At 51.6% G+C, this 22,176-nt stretch overlaps 1 protein-coding gene across 7 annotated transcripts in view; it reads left to right on the top strand.

The window, feature by feature from the left end:
• The window catches only part of St3gal3 (ST3 beta-galactoside alpha-2,3-sialyltransferase 3), a 194,693-nt gene that overhangs the window by 145,405 nt on the left and 27,112 nt on the right, over nt 1-22,176 (top strand). For all 7 annotated transcript variants that reach the window (XM_055618409.1, XM_055618410.1, XM_055618408.1 and 4 more), the window contains one exon: nt 19,959-20,053. In XM_055618409.1, the coding sequence (XP_055474384.1) occupies nt 19,959-20,053 (95 nt within the window). The remainder of the gene's footprint in view (nt 1-19,958; nt 20,054-22,176) is intronic.

Raw genomic sequence — 22,176 nt, 5'->3', positions numbered from 1 at the left:
CTCCTCCGACCTCAGTCTTCCCAGGCTGGCATCAGGACTGAAAAATGGCAGAGTCCATCCTGGGAGAACCCTTCAGACCCAGCAGCCTGTTCATGTCCTGCCCGGCACTTAGGGGCGTTCTTCCTGAAAGGGTCAGTCAAAGGCAGCGTTTCCCTGGCCCTTAGTCCCGCCCCGCCTAAATAATTCCTCTGGAGTAAAGCCCTTCCCAAGGTCTCCGGGTACAAGTTTCCTGTCATTGCCTACCTCTCCCACTCTCTAGCAAAGTCGCCTGGCCATCCCCTCTCCCACGCCTTCTGTTCAGTCAAGGGGTTATTTTTAACAGCCTTGTGTATACCATGTTTAAATACTGGCAAAACACCAGAGCTTTGGGGTAGATATTCAGGATGGAAATAGTCTCCCTCACCTCCCTTCTTCCAGGGCTTTCTTTTAAAAGAAAGAAAACAGCTAACCCAAACTGTGGACGGCTCTATGAGAAAGTTCCTGGACCCCAGCACCAGTGACCCACAAAACTGTGCTTTACCTAGCTCAGGCTGGACGCTGGGACTGTCGTCAGCCCAAAGTGAACCCAGAGAGAGCATGGTGCCTACCACTCTCCTGAGCTCGGTAAATCTGGAGTCCCTGTGGCCAGAATCACAGACAGCCCTTCCCCAAACTGGAGACCCTGGACCAGCAGGAGCAGCCAGTCCCGACAGTCACTGGAGAGTTCAGCTCTGAAGAACTAAACTCCTCAGCCCTGTCACTTTCCCTGGGGTCCTCCCTGTGCCTTCCAGAGCCACACAGAACAAACCCAGACTCTCTTCTGCACCTTTGTCCAGAGATCCGAAGCTGGTGATCGCATGACTTCAGGTTTCTGCCCTGCCCTCTGTGGGAGCCCTGTCCCATCTTAGTGGACCTCTCCTGACTCAGTTCCACTTATTACCGTTCCCCTGAGGGGACCCCACAAATAGACCCTGTGCCTCCGGGGGGGGGGGGTGGCCTGACAGGGGCCGCCCTTTATAATAACCACCACTCCAGGTGTGCTGCTTTTTTAGTGATCTGTTGCTGAGATAAAATACTCCGAGCAAAAGCAAACCAGGGGATAAAGGGTTTATTTTAGCTCCACGTTACAGTCTGTCGTGTGGGTAGTCAAGGCAGCGGGAACTTGAGGGAGCCGGTCACATCCATAGTCCAGAGCAGAGAACGAATGAATGCATTCTTCTTCCTTGCTTGTGCTCAGCAGCCTTTCTTCATTCTTACATAGTCCGGGGTGCCCTGACTAGGAAATGATGCCCGCCATGGTGGGCTGGGTCTTCCCCTAATGCCTTAACCTAATTAAGACAGTTCTCCACAGACACGCCCACAGGCCAAACCAACATAGACAGTGCTTCACTGAGACCCTCTTCCCAGGTAGTCTAGGTTGTGTTAAGTTGGTAAATTGTGCTGCTATTCGGCATGTACAATGAATTTGTGGGCACGTACCAGGTCTGGATGCCGCATCCATGGGACAGAGTTAGAAGTGTGGAATGAGGTCTTTGTAGGTGACACTGTGGAGATGGAGGTGATTTTCTTGGTTCAACCCAGAGTATCTTTGGTTAGTGCCAAGACCCTCCCTCCACGTGGGAGCTGCAGCATTCTCTGCTGAGGGTGTCTTCTCGCCTTCGTTGGAACCAAGTGTGTCCAACGTGCATGACACTAACGTGGAGGTCACAGAACCCTGGTCAAGGTGCGGGGATGTAGCTCAGCCGGTAGGGTGCTTGCCTAGCGGGCCCAGGGCTCTGAATTCAGTTCCCAGCACAGTATGAAACCAGGCTTGGAAGGCCAGGGAGGGTGGCCCATGCCTTTATTCCCAGCACTCAGGAGGCAAAGGAGCGTGAATCTGTGAGTCGAAGGCTGCGCTCATCTACACGGGGAGTCGGCCCAACCAGAGCTAACTAGTGAGACCCTGTCCATAAATAAATAAATACATAAATAGACTTAAAATAGCAAAACGAGGCACGGAAGCCGGGCATGGTGGAACACCGGGAGGCGGAGGAAGGAGGATCGGAAATTCAAGGCTGGGGCTGGAGAGTTGGCTGCATGGGCACGGGCACTTCTGTGGGCAAGAGCAGTTGCTTGGGCAAGCACGAGGTTCTGAGTTCCAATCCCAGCACCTATGCCAAAAGCCAGGCACAGCCACACACCCGTCGGTTAACTCCAGTGTTGTCAGAGCAGAGATGGGAGATTTCCGGGATTCGATGGCTGCCAGGCTGGAAAGAGTAAATGACCATCAGAGAAATGTGGTAGAGAGTGACAGAGCAGGATACCTGACATCCTCTCTGACTCTCCAACGTGCGCTCTCCCTCACACGCATGAGCGTCCACAATGATAAAAATAAAAGAGAACCGTAGTCAGGTGCCCTGGAGAAAGAGGCAGGGGCCGTGCACCCAGACACCGACCGTGCCGGAGCCCGTGGGAGTGAGACATTGCCTGTGCTGTGTCGATGGCATCTGCAGGAGATGCAGCTGGGCCTGGGCCTCTGTTCCAAAGCTCTGCTGCTAGAACAGGGCCTGCCCAAGTGTTCTCAGCCACTCTGGAGCCTCCGGACTGCTGTGTTGGAGCAAAATGGCTCACACCAAGCCAGAGGAAGCCGTGTGGAGCAGCCAGAGCCTGGCCTAGGGCTGAGGGAGTCCTGGGGTGCCGTCAACCCTGCCTCTGACCCGGCACTCCCTGAGTGGGAAGGGCATGGCTGATACCAAAACTGGGAGGGGAGGAGGGGAGATGAGAGGAACTGCCAGTTATTGAGCAATGTGGCGTGCCAAGACGTCCTACGCCTTATCGCATTTCATCTCTACAGCAACGGGGGAGGTAGGCAGTGCGCTCAGCCCACATCACATCCAGTTCATTCATTCATCAAGCATTTAGCGAGTGACGATTAAGTGTCAAGCCGTGCGGGCCATGAGGGACGACAACAGGGACCCTGCCTTCACGGGGCACACGCTCAAGCGGAGACACGGCACAGAGACAGGACGTATTAGTAAAACTGGGTCAAGATAAGCGTAGTTAAGGTTCTGTCGTGTCAGAAGACAGTAAAGAGGAACGGAGAAGAGGGTGCTGGAGGGACTGCTCTTGCCCACTGGGTTGGCAAACAAGTATGAACCTGAGGGCCCAGAAGCTGACCCTAGTTGCAGGCAGGGACAGCCCAAATGAACCGCAGGGGTGCAGCAGAGATGCCGGTGAACAGCGCTGTGGGGGTGGAAGACATTCTGTTGCCTGACAAACCGTGGCCAGAAAGTCTGACCGGTCGCTCGGGAGACTAGAGAAAGTCGGGAGACCCGCAGGCAGCAGCGGAAGGGCCACCTGTGACCCCAGAGTGAGAGCAAGCAGATGTACCCTCCCCATTCACAGTTTCCGTGCAGCTGTGTGGGTGGGAGGTGGGTGATTTTACCTAGTTTCCCATTCACAAGAAGTGAGACTGCAGGCCAGGCGATGGCTGCAGTTACAGACGTGAGAACTGCAGCAAGCCTGCCGAAGAGGACACGGGAAAGATGGTGGGTGATCCCAGGCACAGCTGTGAGAATGGGTGAGCTCCCTGCACAGTGGGAGCTGGAGATTGATCCCAGAGAGGGCTCCAGTTATCAGTAGTGACCTAGCCCAGGACAGAGCCAGGAGTAAGTGGCTGGAACAGGTAAGGGAAAGCACATCCCTGGAATAGATGAGGTCTAGGCACATCCGCCTTCAGGTTCCCAGTTTCTGTGTTCAGATGGAAACCTCTCCCGTTTCCCACTTTTTGAGAAGGGAGGACACTGTCAGTATTGAGACTGATAGCAACTGTTTTCAGAGCCCATCCCTCATTTTAATATTGACAGAGCCTACAACCAAGAGGAGACACACCTGCTAAGAAGGGGGTGACGGACTTGACTAAACACATGAGTCATTGTTGGTTTGTGGTCACGGAGGCTCAAGGCTTTCAGGGAGGTCAAGATTCGGAATGGGGAGGAGGGAGAGAGGAAGAAGGGAAGAGAGAGAACACAAATAGGAATCAGAAGTGGGGCCTTAGCTATAATGTGGGAGACACACTGTGGACATCAAGGAGGCGGTGTGGACACATGACCCAGTATCAAGGCTTGCAAAGAGGAGACAAGATTGCCTGGGGCTTGCTCATTTCCAGGACATTTATCCCTACTAGGGTTGGCCGTGCGTGTCCTGGGTAGCTAGCTGCTCTGTGGCTAGAATGACTCGGAGTAAATCTCTAGTCCCGGATGGAAGGATAGTCACAAGGTGCAGATTGAAGCAAGGAATGGGGAAGCTACCGATGGTGGATGCGGATACAGAAATCAAATGCTATAGCCCTGTAGTTTATGACCATGACAGGCCTTTGTCCCATGCACAGGGTCCACAGTATACTGAGCGCTGTTCTAGGTCTCGGGGATGTGGTATAGAAGGATGTGGTATAAATGGAGCACATGGTTGGCTTACACAGGGTCCTGAATCCTATCCTTTGCAGGAGGGAGAGAGGGAAATGACCAGCCAAATGAGTTCAAAAATAGCTTACTCCCCACCCCCGTAAACTGGGTGTGGTGGCACACACCTTTAATCCTAGCACTCAGGAGGCAAAGGTGTGCGGATCGCTGTGAGTCTGAGGCCAGCCTGGTCTACAGAGCGAGTTCCAGAACAGCCAGGACTACATAGTAAGACCCTGTCTCAAGAACAAAACAAGCAAACAAAAACAGGGTCATCTCGGGTATGCAGAGCTAGACATAGGTAGAGGCTGAGGAGGGCCTGAGGTGGTAGGAGAGCCGTGCCTGTGTCACCGTAGAACAGTCTCCCTAACACTGAGACAGCAAATCCTCCAGCTGTCACCAGCTCCTGCCATGCCACTCTGTGACTGATCTGACATTATGAAAGAAGCAGTTCTATCGCCGTAGCCCCCCACCCAAAATCAGCCACCACGCTGGAGCCCTGGGCCCGGAAGGCAGCCAGAATTCTCTGCTAGGAGCCCAGTCCAGAAGGGAGCCTGCGTGGGAAATCCCAGGAGCAGCCTGCACTCACGGGTTGCCGCCCTGGGGCAGTGACGCGGGGCAGTAACGCAGAGCATGATGTGACCCGGCATCATGGGAGTGTGATGTAACCTGGTCCCCTGGGACAGGAGCTCCTGCACGAGAAACATACCCTCCCTTCTTCCCCGAAGACCGCCTCAAGGCTCTAGCCGCAGTTGGTAGCACATGCTTGCCCCTCACCTTGCAGTTTGGATGCCTACCGCTGAGAGAGGGAGAGGGAGGGAAAGATGAGAGCTGGGTATAGGGTATGGGGGTGGCACATCTCTTATTTGGTAAGCCCCCACAGGCCCCATGGGTAAGATGCTCAGGGTGTGGCTGGGTAAGTGTGCCCCTAGCAGCCACCGGCTCAGCAGAGGAACCTGGATGTCTGGTGTCTGACCGCTCACACTCTCTGGTCTTCCTCCCTCCCCCACATTCTTCCTTACACCATAGGCAACAAGAGATTGCAGAGTAGATGATAATTGGCAAGGATTGCCTGTCTCCAGGCCTCCATCTTGGCCCTCTCTTTTGAAGGTAGGTCTCCTCTTCTCAGAGGACAGCCTGTGCTAATTCTTTGTCATCTGTATCGTCCCTGAGCAGAAGAAAATAAACAGCTGTGACTCCCTTTCTCTAGACCATATCAGAGAGTGGTGTGCCTGTGTTGGGTTCCCAAGGCTGCTCTAAAAGGTTCCTCTTTCATGGCTCTGGAGGCCAGGACTGAAAGCAGGACATCTGAGCTGCTATCAGTGTCAGCTGAGCCGTGTCCCCGCTCCTGCCATGCTCTAGCCTGTCACTTAGATCCCCAGCCCTTGGTGAGTTGGCATGCCTTGTTCAGTGGTCACTCGACTGGGCTCCTGTAGTCATGCTTTGTCTCCTGTGTGCGGCAAAGCCACCTTCTGCCTTTCTCATCTAAAGCCATTTGTGAATATAGAGCGGGCCCCCTGAGCTGTCAGGCCTGGAATGGCCCATCTCACAGTCCTCCTGGGTGAGGTTTGTGCTCTGGCAGGAAAAAGGCAAGCAGTGATGAGTAAGTCACCTCACAAACTAGGACAAGGTTAATACCAGAGGGAGAAAGGAAAGGAGTGTGGCCGGGTGACAGGAGCAGACAGGCTCTGTGTTGAGCAGCCGGGTCAGGGTTGCCCTTGTGAGATCTGAGTAAAGATTGGAAGGAGGGAGGAGGTGAAGCCAGAGTGTATCTAGAAGAACATTGCAGGCCAAGGAAACAGGTCAGTGCCCTGAGGCAACAAGGAGTGTGGCCGAAGTACCAGGAGCTAGCAGGAACCTGGGTCAGAGAGGACACTGAGGCCCACAGGCCGCTGCAGCGTCTCCGAATGGGATGTGAAGGCATTGCGTGTGGACAGCTTGATCTTGAAGGGTAGGACTTGCTCCATTTTGTCAAGGGAGGGATGTATAGCAGATACAGGCGGTTTTGTAGATTTGGGCAAAAGTGGAGCTCAGACCTCCCCTATCAGATCTTATCTGCTATGCCAGGCACAGTCCCTGGTGCTGGGCCATGCAGCAGTTCAGCTAGAGATTAGGTTTCCATATAATAACAAGCAAGGGCCCAGGGGAGAGGAGAGGCCGTGGGCTAGGTGGCTTTATTTGGTGATCTGTGCCTAGGAGGACACTGAGATGGTAAGCCCAACAAGACCTCTGTAAAGAAAGAGGCGCATCTGAGCACACAAGAGCCAGCCCTGGGAAGGGTCCAGACACGGGGAAAGTTTGCTCCACCTGAGGGCAGCCAGAGGCTGTCGGTACAGGGGATCAGGAAGGAAGGATGACGAGAGTTGGTGAGACTCCTACCCCGTGGCCTGTGGCTGGGTTTCCTCAGCGAGAAGGCTCCTGTCAGAGGAGCGAGTGTCACATGGGTGCTTCAGGAGGGCCACCGGAGCCTGCCTGAGAGCAGGGGTAGAAGCTGGCTGTCTCCCCTTGCAGTAGACAAGCGACACAGGGCGGTAGTACATGGGGAAGGCAAGTGGGCGGACACACTAAACAGAGATAGCACTAACAGGACTTGCTGATAAACCGGAGGAGAAGCAGCCAAGAAAAAGAGATGAGTCAAGAGTGACTCCAAGGAACACTACCCAGCTGGCACGAGAGGGATTTGTGTGTAAAACAGGCAATCCCCCCCGTAGAATCCGAGGATCCGGGCAAGCAGCACTGAAAAAAACGAAAACGAATGACTCCTGGCTTGGGGCTTCACCAACAGCATTAGCCTGGCCTTCTTCCCCACCATGACTGCCAGCACCCCAGGCCCCTGGTCCTCCATGTTTAGCCAGCTGCTTAAACTCATTACTCTCCTGGCCTCACAGCAATCCCCACACTGGGTTGAACCCATCCGACCACTTTTCCTTTGTGTGTGCTTCTGGGCAGCTTAGCCTTGGCCACAAGCAAGCGCCAGCCCCAGTGCCACGGTGGCTTCATGGTCCCAGCCTCTTGGGACTGCTCCACACCACTACAGAGTTCCCTGTCCCTGATTGGCTTGTCACGGGACTGTTGTAGATCTTTAGCATCCACAGGCCACTGCGGTCCACACTCCCCCGACCCCTGACTCCTGACCCCCAGAGAAGAGTCTATCCGCTGAACATCCCCTCGGCTACTCCCTGCTGCTAGGGCCACCTGTCAGGGTAGCATCTTCACATCCTCCTGCCTCATACTCTGCACGTGTTTCTGCACGGTCCCCCCAGGGCCTTCGTTCCACTGTCACCTTCCGTCCCCCACACCCCTTCTTTCATCAAATTTGTCTTCTTCCCCTTGGAATGCAGACATGCCATTCTTCTCATCCGGCCTCACTCTGTAGATCCACTTCTGTCTCCCCCATCTCTGCTCTTCAAAAAGTGGCCGCCGCGGCTCTCTCTTCTCTCTTTTCCCCCTTCTCTGTCTCTTCTAGTCCTGCAGTTGTGGTTCTGCCCTCTCTCCAGCCCCAGCATTGTGTTCCCCTAGGGGACCACTGACTTTCATCTGTTCCCACAAGCAATGCAAGTTAGAATGTGGCTATAAATAGTGGCTCATGAAGTCACTGCACTGATTAAATAAGAGAATGCCGTGCGGAGTTCTCGGCATAGGACCCGGGACACAGGAAGTGCTCAGGGGCTGTTCGCCGTTAGCTGTGTGCCTTTTGTATTTCACAGCTGCCTCTCTACCTCTCTGCCTCAGTCTGCAAAGACAGGGATTGAGTTCTTTGCGGCATGTTCCCAGTGACCAGCAGGACACCTGGGATAACACACAAAGCGTATTGGAGAGGCAGGTGGTAGATTCTGGAAATCGGTAGGACTGTATCATGGCCTCTGGGTTCTGTGACTTGGGTAGACAGTCTGGCCATCGTTCGGGTTCTCCCTGGGTAGGAGCAACTACCAAGCTCTCTATTCTGCCCTGCAACTACCAAGCTCTCTATTCTGCCCTGCAACTCCCTGCAACTACAGGCTGTCAGCAGAGGTACTGGGAACCTGTCAGCGGGAGCTCAGACACTGGCCCTAGAGGGCCTCTGGCACAGCCTCTCCTCTCCTCCTTCAGCACAGGCCTCCTTGCCTGTCATACATGTCAGGCTGTGGCTCCAGCCTGTCTGGACACAGATGTAGCCACAGTCCCTCTGTAGGCGAAGGCAGTCACCGGCAGCATTTCGGACCTCAGGAACGGAGATATCACTGAAATCTAGCCCTTTGAAACAGGGGGACCAAAATGATCATGAGGGGCTCTAGCTCATTCCGTAAAGGGTTTGCCTCATAAGCATGATGGCCTGAGTTAAGTGCCCAGAATTCACATTAAGAAGCCAAGTGTGAGCTGGGCACGATGGCTTACACCTTTAATCCCAGCATTTAGGGGGAGGGGGCAGGGGAGCGGGAGTGACAGTTGGATCTCTGTGAGTTCGCGGCCAGCCTGGTCTACAAAGCTAGTCCAGGACAGCCAAGTCTACACAGAGAAATCCTGTCTCAAAAAAAGAAAAGAAAAGAAAAAGTCAGAGCCAAGCGGAAGGAAGGAAAGACAAGATGTCTTGGGACTAGAGGTAGAAAGGAGCTAGATTGCAAGCATACACCAGACTGGGGAGTGTTGAAACTCTGACTTCAAGGGAGCAGCCGCCGCTGCTGGAATCCCACATCAGACTCATCCAAGCCAAGAGGAAATGTGTCCATCTAGATGACTAAGCCCAGTCGCTAGACTTCCCGGCCCACTTCAGCCTGCACCTTGTTTCTGCTTTATCCTGGGCATCCTCAGATGAGCGCTTTGTCCATGTAGCTGCAAGATGGCTCCAGCACTGCTAAGCCAGCATTTTTGCCAAAAGGGCCAGACAGCAGCTATATTTGGCTTTGGCAAACTTAGGCTGTATTTGGTCTAGATAGTCTCTGCCACAACTGTTTGGCTCCATGGTTGGAGCGTGAAAGCAGCCACAGACTGTTGTAGAAATGAATGGCATGGCCACGTTCCAATAAAACTTTGTTTATGGGAACAGACAGCTGGCCAAGAGGCTATAGTTTGTCCAACTTCTCTTCTAGGCTTTTGTGATCTTTAGAGAGATAAATAAACCTCTTACCTCCCCTGGCATCTAAATGCATCATCCTTTTTAAGAATAATTTTTAACTTGTTTTATTTTATGTGTATGAGTGTTTCGACTGCACGTATATTATGTGTGTGCCTCGTGCCCTTAGAGGTCCAAAGAGTCATCTGATCCCCTGGAACCTGGTTGTAAGTTGCTCTGTAGGTACTGAGACCAAACCAAGGCCCTTGGTAAGAGCAACAAGTGTTCTTAACTGCTGAGCCATCTCTCCAGCCTTCTACTCTTTTTTAATTATATTTATGTATTTGATGTGCATGTGTGTGTCTGTGCATGTGTGTGTCTGTGCATGTGTGCATGCGTATATGCTCAAGCAGGGCCATCTGGGATGAAAAGCAGAATGTCATCACAACAAAAAGGGACTGAAATGTAAACATCCCCTTCAAAGCACCAGTAAGAGAGACCCTGAACTGAGCATCCAAAGTTTCCAGTGACTGCAGCTTGAAACATTCTGACACCGCCTGGGGGCGGTGGAGGGGTCAGGCCAGCCCTGCAGCTCTGACAAATGCCTGCCCAGCCTATCCCTTGTACTGTGTCGGCACCTCCACATTACTGCTCCCAGTCAGAAAGCACTTGCTCACTCCTTCCTTCCGTTTGCACTACTCTACCGACCTGGGTGGGACCAGAGGGCAGATTTCCTGGGAGCTGGACTCAAGCTGATCTCCTCCCTGGGTAGACACTGCTTCAGTCTGCCCAGCCTCACCTTGAAGGAATGGTTGCTATGGTTTCCTTCCCTCAGGGCATTTGTCTATAGTACCTGGCTGCTCAACCTCCCTCCCCAGCGTTCTCTGCCAGGCTCATGACTGCTTGTCACTCAAAGCCCAGCCCAGTTTAGTCATCATCTCCTTTCAAGAAATCTTTCCTGTATGCCCAATTTGGTCTATAACCTTTGTGTCCAAAATACATGCCAAAATATAGGCTCTGGAGATGTATTGCCCTGTGACTGTTTCCTTGTCTCTGCCTTTAGCTTCTGTGCTAAGGTCCAGGACTAATGTACCTTTATGCTCTCAGCTACCCCTGGGCCCACAACCTAGAATCAAGAAGCAGAGATGCATTCTGCAGCTCCACCTAGTCCTGACTAAGCTGTGGAGAAAGGAGCTTCGTGTGCAATCGTACTTGGGGTTGGCACCTACCATCTGTCTCTTTCTTTACCTCTGAGCTTCCTAAGAGTGTATGCCCCCCTATCCAAAAGATTTAACATCTATTCTCCTCAGACACTTGCTTTCCCGTGGGGGAGGGCAGCAAGGCCTAAGCATGACAAGGGATTTAGAAAACATTTATCTTCCTCACTTAGACATATCCCAGCATCTCACTGTGTAAGGTTCTTTATGGTGGTTGCGGTGATTAAATCCTAAACAAGACCAGGTAGGCCTTAGAAATCTCGGGTCCCCTCTGTTTTGTGTACCCACCCTTCTGACTGTAGGTCCTCGAAAGGCGGCTCTGTGGGGTCTGGCTTTTTCCCTGCTGGATGAATCTCATTTTTATGCTAGGGTTAGGACAAAGCCTACATCCGAGTCTAACGGGCAATGCACTGTGATCACTGGTCCAAGCCCTCGCTGCAAGGTTCTGCCTTCTTGTGCTTTCTGTGCTTTGCAGTTTATTTCCAGAAGTGGCTAAAAGGCAAGCCACCCAACAGGCACACACACAGAGCTGAAGCTGGCCGGAGTGCTGAGCCAGCAAGCCCACATGCAAAGGAACCTTTTCTGTGTGGATAGAAGGTGGCTGGGGAGTGGCAGTAAGTATGAGCCATAAGCCTAAGTTGGTGTCCACGCATAACCCATCACTCATTATGATAGTAGGACTCAGTCTTGGGGCTGGAAAGATGGCTCAGGGGTTGAGAGCACTGGCTGCTCTTCCAGAAGACCAGGGTTCGATTCCCAGCACCCACATGGCAGCTCACAGCTGTCTGTAATTTCCAGTTCCAGGGGACTGGGAACCCTCCCACAGACATGATTTCAGGCAAAACACCAATGCACATAAAATAAAAATAAATAATTAAAAAAACCTGGGACTCAGTCAAATTTTCTGTTGACCTCTAGGCATGGGCTAGAGATCAAAAGAGCCTTAGAAAGTGTTCCAGATTGAGCTGGTAAGATGGCTCAGCAGAATAAAGCTGCTTGCTGCCAATCCTGACTACCTGAGTTCTAATCCCAGGAGCCATTGTAGTGGGACAAAATAACTGACCCCTATACATTCTCTGTTCTCCAGAAATGGGCTGTGATATGGGTGCACGCGCGCGTGCGCACACACACACACACAGACATATATACGCTGAATAACATACTTTTATTGAAGAGTTTTAGGCAGAGGCCAGGTCCAGGTTGTTCACTTTCCTCACTGCACCTCAGGCACACTGCTGAGCTGGAGACTCCCTTAAGGGGGTCCCATGTTATCATCCCTGGCCGTCAGGCCGACCTTGATACCTCACCGTAGTCCTATCCCAAAGTGAACACTGGACAGCAAGGCATCCTCTTGGGTCCTGGCTTGCCAGGTCAAACTAACCTTCCGTTAGCGCCCTTCTAGGGCCCCAAGTCCCCAAACTACTGGGGCTCTTGGATCTAAGGGAAAATAACAGGCAGGCCCCTGAACAACTTCCGACTCCTCCTTCCGTTGCACCTTCTCACGCACTCACACACCCTTCTGGAACCCGATCCTGAGGCTCCCTCCGAGTGCTGGGGCTCTGGCAGGGCTGGCGGGCTGGGACCTGTCTGTTAGAGCCTGCCCCACCCTGCCCTGTTACCCACTAGGCCAGGGCAAACAGGCCAGGCCCCGCACACTGCTGATGCCCCGGCCAGTCATTCCTCAGTCACACACCCTCCCCTCCCCTGCCCCCCGCCCCTAAAAGGCCACCACCACCTTTCTGTTCAAGACCCCCATTGGCACACTGCCCCTGGCTGCTGTTCCAGGTGTTGTATGAGATTTTCTACCACAGGCCACCTCCAGAGTTGACAGCACACACACACCCCACCCTCATCATCACCCGCCCCCACACTTCCTGTTGTTTGCACCCCCTGGCTCAGCTTCCAAGGCCTCCCCAGCTCCGAGCCACCTCACAGGAGCCCAATAAAAGTGCCAGTGAGAAAAGGGCAAGCCTACCTGGGGGAGCCCAGGGAAGGTTTTCTAGAGGAAACATCGTTTAAGTTTAAAAAGAACAGAAACAGAAAACTCCAGGTCAATAGAGAAGCAAGGTCTGGGGGCTTGAGGAGGGCCATGTGTGGAAAGCAGAGAGAGGGCACAGGTAAATGCTTGAGGACCGGTGTGTTCAGGGAGCCACAGGGGTGACCCGGAGAGCAGTGGTCTCAGGGCTCAAGTACAGATGGCGTGAGGTTGAAAGATGAATGGGGACAGAATTCTCTCTGTTCTTTCTAAAAGTTGTAGGGATAAGATGTCTGTAGCTAAAAGGGTAACGTGGTCAGGACAGTCTGTTCAGGGCCCGGCGCGATGGCGCAGTGGGTGAAGGTGGCTGCTGTCAAGCCCGGGGATCTGAGTTCGATCCCCAGGACCCGCGTGGTAGAAGAAGAGAACTGGCTCCCACAGTTGTTCTCCGACCGACACACGGCGCATGTGTACACACAAAATATATATAAATAAACATTATTTTAAAATGCATTTTTATGTGTATGGATGTGGTACCGTGCGTCTGTGTCTGGTGCCCACTGAGCCCGGAAGAGGGTGTGGGTTCTCCTGGAGCTGCAGATGGTTGTGAGCTAAGATCCGAACCTGGCAAGAGCGGCCAGTGCTGTCAACCACCAAGCCCTCTCTCCAGCCCACAAACGTAATTTAAAAACACTTTTTAGAAACCATTTTAAAAAAGGAAGAAAAGTCGACTGATGTTTCTCTCATGTGAAGATCTGTGAAGCAGGGACGGAGTCTGCAGCACGATGGCAGCACCAGCTTGGGTGGCAGAGGGGTCAGATAAGGAAGCAGGTGAAGACACTGCCGGAGTCTGGGAAGCCAGGAGCTGATGGAGCTCCCATCTGACAGTCTTTCCCATCTGCGGGGAGACAGATTCTGCCCAAGGAAGCCGGGAAAGTCAGAGAGCTTGTGGAGCATGTTTGGAAAAAGTACTGCGCAAAGCCGAGGAGCAAATCTATGACGTGGTGGTGGCGTCCTCCCAGTGTGTATGTGTGTATGCGTGCTCATCTTTGTGCAGATGTATGTGCTCAATCTGTGTGCAGGTGCAGGTGCTCATCTGCGGGTAGATTATATGTGTGTGTGTTCGTCTGTATGCTCTATGTGCAGATGTATGCGTTCATGTGTATGTGCTCATCCTGGTGTATATGTGTGTGTGTCTGTATGCAGATATATGTGTTTATGTATATGTGTTTATGTGGGTGTATGTGGGTGTGTTCATCTGGGTATTCTGTTAAAAGGGGGAAAGTTATGGATGAAATTCCTTGCTGGTCCCATACCATGACAAAAGGTATAAAGCTGTGAGTGAGATTAATCTCTGGTTAGGTTTTGCCTCACGAGTGGTACCAGAAAGACAAAGGGAGCAGGGGAGAGGCAGGTGCCCCTGAGCAGAGAGGCGCTGAAGACACGGATATGGGTTCCAGCCAGGAAGGCAATAGACTAGAAGTGTGTATGGAAACCAAGAGGCCCAGGAGTGACAAACACAAAAGACAAGAGAAAACGGAACCTTAGGAGGGTGAGTGCTGATCCGAGTGTTGCGGATCAGTGTTTCAGAGTGAGAGAGATTCCAGCCTGCCGCTGAGAAACGGAGGCCTTCGTGGAGTAGAGACGAGGGTGGCTAGAACTGAGTTCTCTAGAAGCCTTCAGGACACTGGTGTTCCTGAAAATGATGAGCAGAGCTGGGTTTGCATGCAAGGTGACAGAGATGCTGCGTCTTCAGCGCCTGTGTAGCTGGTTTATGGTCAGCCTGGCAGAGTAGATTTAGGTGGTGCAGGTGGTGGCGGGGAAATGGACGTGCGGTTGGCTGTGATGACGGTAACTCCCAGCATCTGCCTCCTCTCCTGGGAGCCCTAAGGGAAGAAGAGGCCAACAGTGTAGGGTGTGCCACATCCTGCTGCACACCCCAAAACTCCGGCCCTCCAACCAGGAAGGCCTGTGTAGGGCTAAGGAAAGAAGGCTGCAAGCTAATGCAAGCTGAACTGAGGGACCAATGTGGACTGTCCTTGAATTTGTACAGCTGAAGTCAGTGGTACAGAAAGGGGAAACCAGGACACACATGCACACTCATGCACACGGCACCTAAGGGTCAAGGGCTACAGCATAGTCCCAAGGAAGACAGAGTCTTCTGATAGACTCTGTAGAAATAGATTAAATGGGTCCAGTCTTTACACCAGCCAAGATGGATCACATTTAAATGTGAGAAAGACGGAGCTGGAGATGGCTCCGTGGTTAAGAGCACCGGCTGCTCCTCCAGAGGACCCAGGTTCAAATCCCAACATCTACACGACAGCTCACAACCACCTGTAACTACAGTCCCAGGGGACCCAGCACCATCTTCTGGCCTCTGTGGGCAGCAGGCATGCATGTGGTGTATAGACATCCATGCTGACCCTCACACATAAAGTAACAAAGTTATTTTTAAAACCCCGAAATAAATAATAAGTAAAATGACAGCGAGATGTCATCTCTTTGCTACCAGGCTGGCAGACTAAAGTTTAACACTGTCCTCTTTCACTGCAGCGGCTGGGGAGTGGGGCTTTACGTATTGCTGGTGGGTGTCACGAGACGTCACAGTCCCTGTGGAGGACAGTGTGGCCATACGGAGCACAGGCACGGTTTCTGTTTGGTTCAGTCCACACAGTCCTGGGATCTCCTTTTTGGCAAACAGAAAAGATAGATGGGCCAGGTGTGCTGGCAAAAGCCTGGAATCTCAGCACCCAGGAGTCTAAAGCATGAGGGTCATGGGCTGGGGGCTAGCCTGGGCGATGTCTCCAAAAGATAGGGGGAAAAAATATGAAGCTCTTGCTGGCCGTTGTTGTTGGAACCATTTTATAATGGTATAAACAAAGGGCTGACTGTATTGTACAGGGTACCTAACTGCCAGCGTATGGGGACGCCAGGGTACATGGCTTATGCTCTAAATCAGTAGTCCAAACGCGTACAGTGCGTCACTCTGGGAATGGAATGGCTTATATCTGTAATTCCAACATTTAGGAAGCTGAGGCAGGAGCCTTCAAGTTGGCAGAAGGAGGAAGAGAAGGGGAAGAGGGTGAAGAGAAAGAGGAGGAGGAAGAGGAGAGGAACCATGTGGGAACAGCAGTGATGAAAAGCGATGGGCACAGGTGAACGCGGGCCTTCTCTGCATGTGTTACTTTGTGGACCTAATTTGGGAACCGTACAGAGCTTTATGACATCAAAGGACAAAACTTGACTCAGGTGAGAGGAAAGCCGTCCCTGTAAAGCAAAATGAGACAAAACGTAACCCGGGGTTACTCGAGAATTCAGCTCAGATCAGTTATTTCAGGTGGCAAAAGCAAAGCCAGTGTCTACACTTGTGCTACATAAGGCAGCTAAGGCAGAAGAGAAACGCAAAAGAAGATGACGTTGGTTTTAGTAAAGACAGAGTGAGTAGGGCCCGAGAGATGGCTCGGTAGGTAAACGTTAAATCTTTTTTTTTTTTTTTTTTTAGATTTAGTGTGAGTAGTGATGCTGGTACTATTCTGAAAATGTCGGGTGTGTGTGTGCGTGCGCTTGAGTGCACGCATGTGTGGGTGCAAGTATGTGTGTGTTTCCTGTGTGTACATGTTAGGCTGAAACAACTAAATGTGTTGATGTTAGTAGAAAGGAGCCCAACTTAACAGCAAAGAGAAATGGGCTGGAGAGATGGCCCTTTGGTTGAGAACCCACAGTGCTCTTATGGGCAACTTGATTTCAGCTTCCAGCGCCTACACTGAGTGGCTTATAATCACCTATAACCCCAGGTCCGGGGACCCAGCACTTCTGGCCTCCGCAGGGACCTGTACTCACACACACATGCCCACACAGAAACACACAAGCACACATATAATTAACAATAAAAATAAACAGTTTTTTAAGAAAAAAGAGCCAGGGGCTGGAGAGATGGCTCAGGGGTTAAGAGCCCTGACTGCTCTTCCAGAGGACCTGAGTTCAATTCCAGCAACCACATGTTGGCCAACAACCATCTGTAATTGACTCTGATTCCCTCTTCTGGTGTGCATGAAACAGAGTGTTCATATACAAAGTAAATCATAAAAAAAAGAAAGGAAAAAAAAAAGAGCCAGGCTGGGTGTGGTGACACATGCTTTTAATAATTCCAGCACTTGGGAGGCAGAGGCAAATGGCTCTCTGTGAGTTTGAGGCCATCCTGGTCTACAGAGCAAGTTCCAGGACAGCCAGGGCCACACAGAGAAACCCTGTCTGGAAAACTAAAAATAAAAAGAGTGTATACACTCCGAGGGGAGGGAGGAGGGAGGAGGACTGTTTGTGAAGGGGTGCACCTACCAGCCTTAAGAAACGCTAGAGGAGGCAGGCTCTCGTTCTTTGAAGGGAGATAAAAAGAGGCTACAGAGTAAGCCTGAAACACAAGGGCCCAATAAAAGAACAAGGTGGAGTGGTAAGGGTTTGAAAGCATCATAAATGCAGGAAAGAAGTTGGTTACACACTCAAAACGGATGTTCTTTACGAGGTCTTATCTGGCCCATTTAATGCATTTTTCCAGTCTGTCCTGGGAACCTTCTTTGACTCTTAATTAATTTGGCAACTCTCACTTTTTTTGGTCACATTTTCACTTGTCTCTTCTTTTCCTTTTCACTTTAGGGGCCTGAAATGGGTCCCATTACCAACAGCTTCCAGGTTTTGTGGTTGGGTCCGGACTCTGTGAATTAAGAGAAAGGCAGTCTACAAAGCGGTTTACGAAATCATATATATTCACGAGGGATCATCAGTGTTGATACGTGCCGAAAGGGGTGACTGCGTCGAGGCGTGGGCTGTGGTACCTGTGTGCTTGCCTGCCCGTTTCCCAAAATTAACTCATACTGCAGGCCACACACACACACAAAGCTGAAACAGCGTGCCTGTCATCCCAGAACCGGGAAGGCAGACAGGCGGATCCCTAGGGCTCACTAGCTAGCCAGTATAGCTCCAGATTCATAGACTCCGCCTCAAATAAATAAATAAATAAGGTGGAGAACGGTGAGGGAAGACCGTTGTTAACTTCCGCCTCCACACATGTCTGTGTACCACACACAGAGAGAGACAGAGCTACTCCTCTGTTACTAGACCTACACTCATAGACAGAGTAAAAGCAAACGTAGACCACATAGGAAGAAAGTTCGTGTTTTTAAAACTAAGGTGTTGCTGGGTGTGGTAGCACATGCCTTTAATCCCAGTGTTTAGGAAGTAGAGGATCTCTGGGAGATGAAGACCAGTCAGGGCTACGAAGTGGGAACCCATCTCAAAAAGAAAAAAAAAGTGTTTATTTTTATTTATATGTGTGTACATCATGTGTGTGTGGGTGCCTGTGAAGGCTAAACGAGGGCCTGGGATACCCCGGAGCTGGAGTCAAAGGTGGCTGTGAGCCACCTGGTGAGTGCTGAGAACTGAACTCCGGTCCTCCGGAAAAGCTGCAAGCTCTCTTAACCACTAAGCCAGCCCTTCAGCCCCCAACACGCAGGGTTCTTAAGAGTAGGAATTATTATAATAAACTCTAATAGTCTGGGGTACAAAAAAGGGAGAAGGGAAAAAAAATCCATCTACATCACTCAGCCAGATCTGAGATTTTTATTAGCATACGGCATCCCACACATATGGCGAAGCTGATAAATTCCTATCTGAGCTTTACTCAGAAACATTACAAAATGTCTGTAGGGTCAATGCTGAGACAGAACGGCCAGCTCTTGGAGCATCCAGAGACCTTGTCCCCATTTGCTGCTGCTCGTAAGCCTTGGCCACGATCCTTGCCTCCAGTAAAGTCTCAAATATGCTAGCAATTTGTTTGGATTTTTGTATGTGAGAAATTGAGTTTGTACACAAAGGGAAGTGGCCACTGCTGGGACCAACAAGTCTGAAGGGGAGTGTTAGACACGGACTGTCAGGGCTGCGACTGTGGCCATCTCCATGACAAATGATGGGGGAGGGAGCCGAACTGTGCTTCCTTCCCATCCCTTTCGAGTTTGTGTCATAGTCTCTCATGATCTTAGGCCTCTGGGTGATTGTTTAGCTTATTCCTTTTGGGGTGGTAGAATTATGGATTTAGTGATGATTGAGGTGAGAAATGGATGCTTAAGGTTATAGTGTGTGAGGCAAGAATGTTCTAGCTTCTTGGCAGGGGTGGGTTGCAGGGGGGCGCTTTCCTGGAGCCTCCTGCTATGCAGTGGGCTTACAGGAGTTGAGTCAGAGGCAAAGGTGCATAGTCACTGGAGCCTAGGCGTCGACATCATCACTGTCACCGAGGCCGAGGCCTCCCCACGGTTGGAGTTCTCAGCACAGTCAGTGTGATGGCCACCTCCAAGGCCACCAGCCAGTGAAAGGTCTCCAACCAGGATGTCTCCCAAGCATCTCCAAAGAGCTTGAGTCCTCCTACGTCATTGCCCCCTGTCCCTCACTTCCCCTTACATTTCTTATGATCTGCACAGTCGTGCCCAAGCCTCAAGCCTGACCTGCCCAGGAAGAGGAATATTCTGCCATCCTCCTCTCTGCTCAGTGTCCCTTCTCCCTCCCTCCCTCCCTCCCTCCCTCCCTCCCTCCCTCCCTCCCCCTTCCTCCTTCCTTACCCCTCTCTCCCCTCCCTTCTGTCTTTCTCCTTTCCTTTCCATTTTTCCTGTGGGCCCAAGTGAATGTCCTTAGACGCTGTGAGTCACTTCCCCACCTCCACAGGAACTTAGGGTGCACCAACAAGTATACCCCAGTTCTGGCTGCTCTGACCTCTCCTCTCAGCCCTGCACCCTAGTCACAGAACTGCTTTTTCATTTTCTTCTCTAGCAAAATCCTTCCTCTGGTACTCTTCCCACTTTGCTGTGTCATCATGAATTTGCCTTCCTCCTCATCCTGGGTGGTCTGACTCCCAGAATCCTCTCCTGCATCCTGTCTCCCAGTACTGGCTGGATTTTTGGATGCTTTTGTGCTCCGCTGGCACCGTCTTATCCCGTGTTCCCAGGTTGGAGGAACATAGTAGGCAACAGGGAGCGGAGATGGGTGCCTGGATAACCTTCCTGAGAGCTTGCAACTCTCAGACGTTAATCCTGGCTGAGCAGATCTTGTCTCCCCACTTCCACAGCCAAATAAAGACCGACCAGGCCTGCCTTCTCAGATTCAAGTTCTACTCAATTAAATCAGCAACTGCCCAGCTGACAGGCTGGAGGGAGTCGGGGGTGGGGGGAGAGGTTGTACAAGAAGGTGGAGGGTGGCTCACAGACCCGTCGTCAAGGCAATGGACCGAAGAGCCAACCGGCACTGTAGCGTATTGCGCTGTTGCTCTGTTCCAGGTTCTCCAAGCCAGCACCCATGTTCCTGGATGACTCCTTTCGAAAGTGGGCTAGAATCCGGGAGTTTGTGCCACCTTTTGGGATCAAAGGTCAAGGTATGTTTGGAACACTTTAAACAGTAAGCACCCCGTTTCCCCATGCTAACTCCCTGTGATTCAAGACAGTTCTTCATCTTTGGAAGTTCCGCTCTGGGGTCGCTGGTGAGAGGATTCATTGGGCACAGGTGTTTGCTGCTAAGTCTGATGACCTAAATCCAATGTCTGGAGCCCAGAGGGTGGAAGGGAGAACCAACTGTAGTAAATTGACCTCTGGCTCCATGGTACACATGTGTAAGTAGGTATGCACATGTGTTTGTGTATGTAGATGGAGGGGGGAGGGAGGAAGAGGGAGGAACGCATTGTGATGCATACCTTAATCACAGAGGCAGAGGCAGGAAGATCTCTGAGTTCAGGGCCAGCCTGGTCTACAGAGCAAATTCCAGGCCAGCCAGAGTTACATGAGACCCTGTCTCAAACAAAACAAAACAAAACAAACAAACAAAACGGTCCCTTGCTGGAGGAGCAGGTACTCAGTGGGACCAGACTCCAGTGCCATAAGATCAGAGAAGAGATGCACTCGAGATATTGCCGTAGTGCTGCAGCTCCATAGAAAAGCTCCTGGAAGCCGCAGGCAGGCGACATCAGCACCACACACGCCGGACTCCTATAATCCCCACCCAGTGTCTCTCATCCTTTGCCTTCCCTCTAATTGTTATTTTTCTGCCCCAAGCTAACCTTTCTCTGTCTAGCCTCCCTCCCTCCCCCTTCACCTTAGGGACCCCTTCCAGAGGGTGGGCCTCCAGTGGGTTAGTTTAAGCCATATGAAGAATTCCTTCTTCAGTGATTGGATCTGGGCAGACTACTCCTTCCTCCTGAATCCTCACTCAGGACTATGTAGCTCCTAAGGCCAGGGAAGACCATTTGAGTCCCCAGCCAGCCAGAAGAGAGCAGCTGCTCCTCACATGTGCTCTTCTGTAGGAAGAGGTCCCCATCTGTGTCCTTGTCCTAGGTCAGTTAACAGTGATGAGCTCTTCCTTAGGTAAATTCGGAGGTGACAGGAGAGGGGAATGAGAGGTCTTCCCCACTTTGAGGTGAATCCAGAGGCACCTAGTATAGACCCTTGTTAAAGGTTCCTTCCTCAGCCCCTCTCATCCAGCTCGTGGGGAGCCTGCGCTGGCTGCATCCTCCTGTTCTCACAGGCAGCCTGCAGCCTCAGCAGTGTCTTCTTGCCGGCCGTGTCAGGTCAACTGTTAAGTGCCTCTGTGGAACGGAAAGGCCACGTCCCGTCATTCCCATGACCTCTTGCTGTACCTGAAATTGTGCGTGTGAGAGAGAGAGAGAAAGAGGGAGGGAGGGAGAGAGACAGAGACAGAGAGAGTCTCACCATGTAGCCCTAACTGGCCAGGAACTTAGAGAAATCCACCTGCCCCTGCCTCCTGAGTGCCGACATGAAAATCGTGTGTGCTGCCTTGCTCAGCTGAGGGGCCAGGGTGTAGCCAGGAGTAGGGCGCTTGCCTAGCACAGGCTGTCTAGGCGCAGCCCCCAGGACAACAAAACCAAAGAAAACAAAAAGACAAAAAGTTCTACATAGCTTTTTATTTTGGAGGCCTCCCCTCTACATGAAATGTCTCAGGCATTAAGAAACGTAAAAATGAGGTAAGGAATGGCTGATGATGCAGCTCAGCTGTGTTTGCCAGGCCTACATAAAGCCTGGAGTTTGACCCCAGGTCCTCATAAAACCTGGTGTGGCAGCACATTCCTGAAAGCCTTGCACTTGGGAGGGGAAGGCAGAAGGATCAGAAGTTCAAGGTCACTTTCAGCTACAAATTAAGGTTGAGGCTGGATTCGTGAGACCTTGTCTCAAAACTGATAAAATAGTAAAATAATAAAATGGACACAGTGTCACTGTCTTCCTGATTTATAAAATAAGGCATGATGATGGCTGGAGAGATTGCTCAGTGGTTAAGAGCACTGACTGTTCCTACAGAGGGCCCGGGTTCAATGCTCAGCATCCTGCTAGTGGCTTGTAGCCATCTGTAACTCCAGACGAGGGGATTCATGCCTTCTTCTGGCCTCCATGGGCACCAGACATACAGCTGATGTATAGACATGCATGAGGACGGAACACACACAACACACACACACACACACACACACACACACACACACACACACACACA

Source organism: Psammomys obesus, unplaced genomic scaffold (assembly GCF_907164565.1).
Source record: "Psammomys obesus unplaced genomic scaffold, mPsaObe1.curated_primary_1811, whole genome shotgun sequence".
Classification (NCBI taxonomy): domain Eukaryota; kingdom Metazoa; phylum Chordata; class Mammalia; order Rodentia; family Muridae; genus Psammomys; species Psammomys obesus.
Note: the sequence above shows the minus strand (reverse complement) of the source record. Positions and strands in the feature narration are given on the sequence as shown.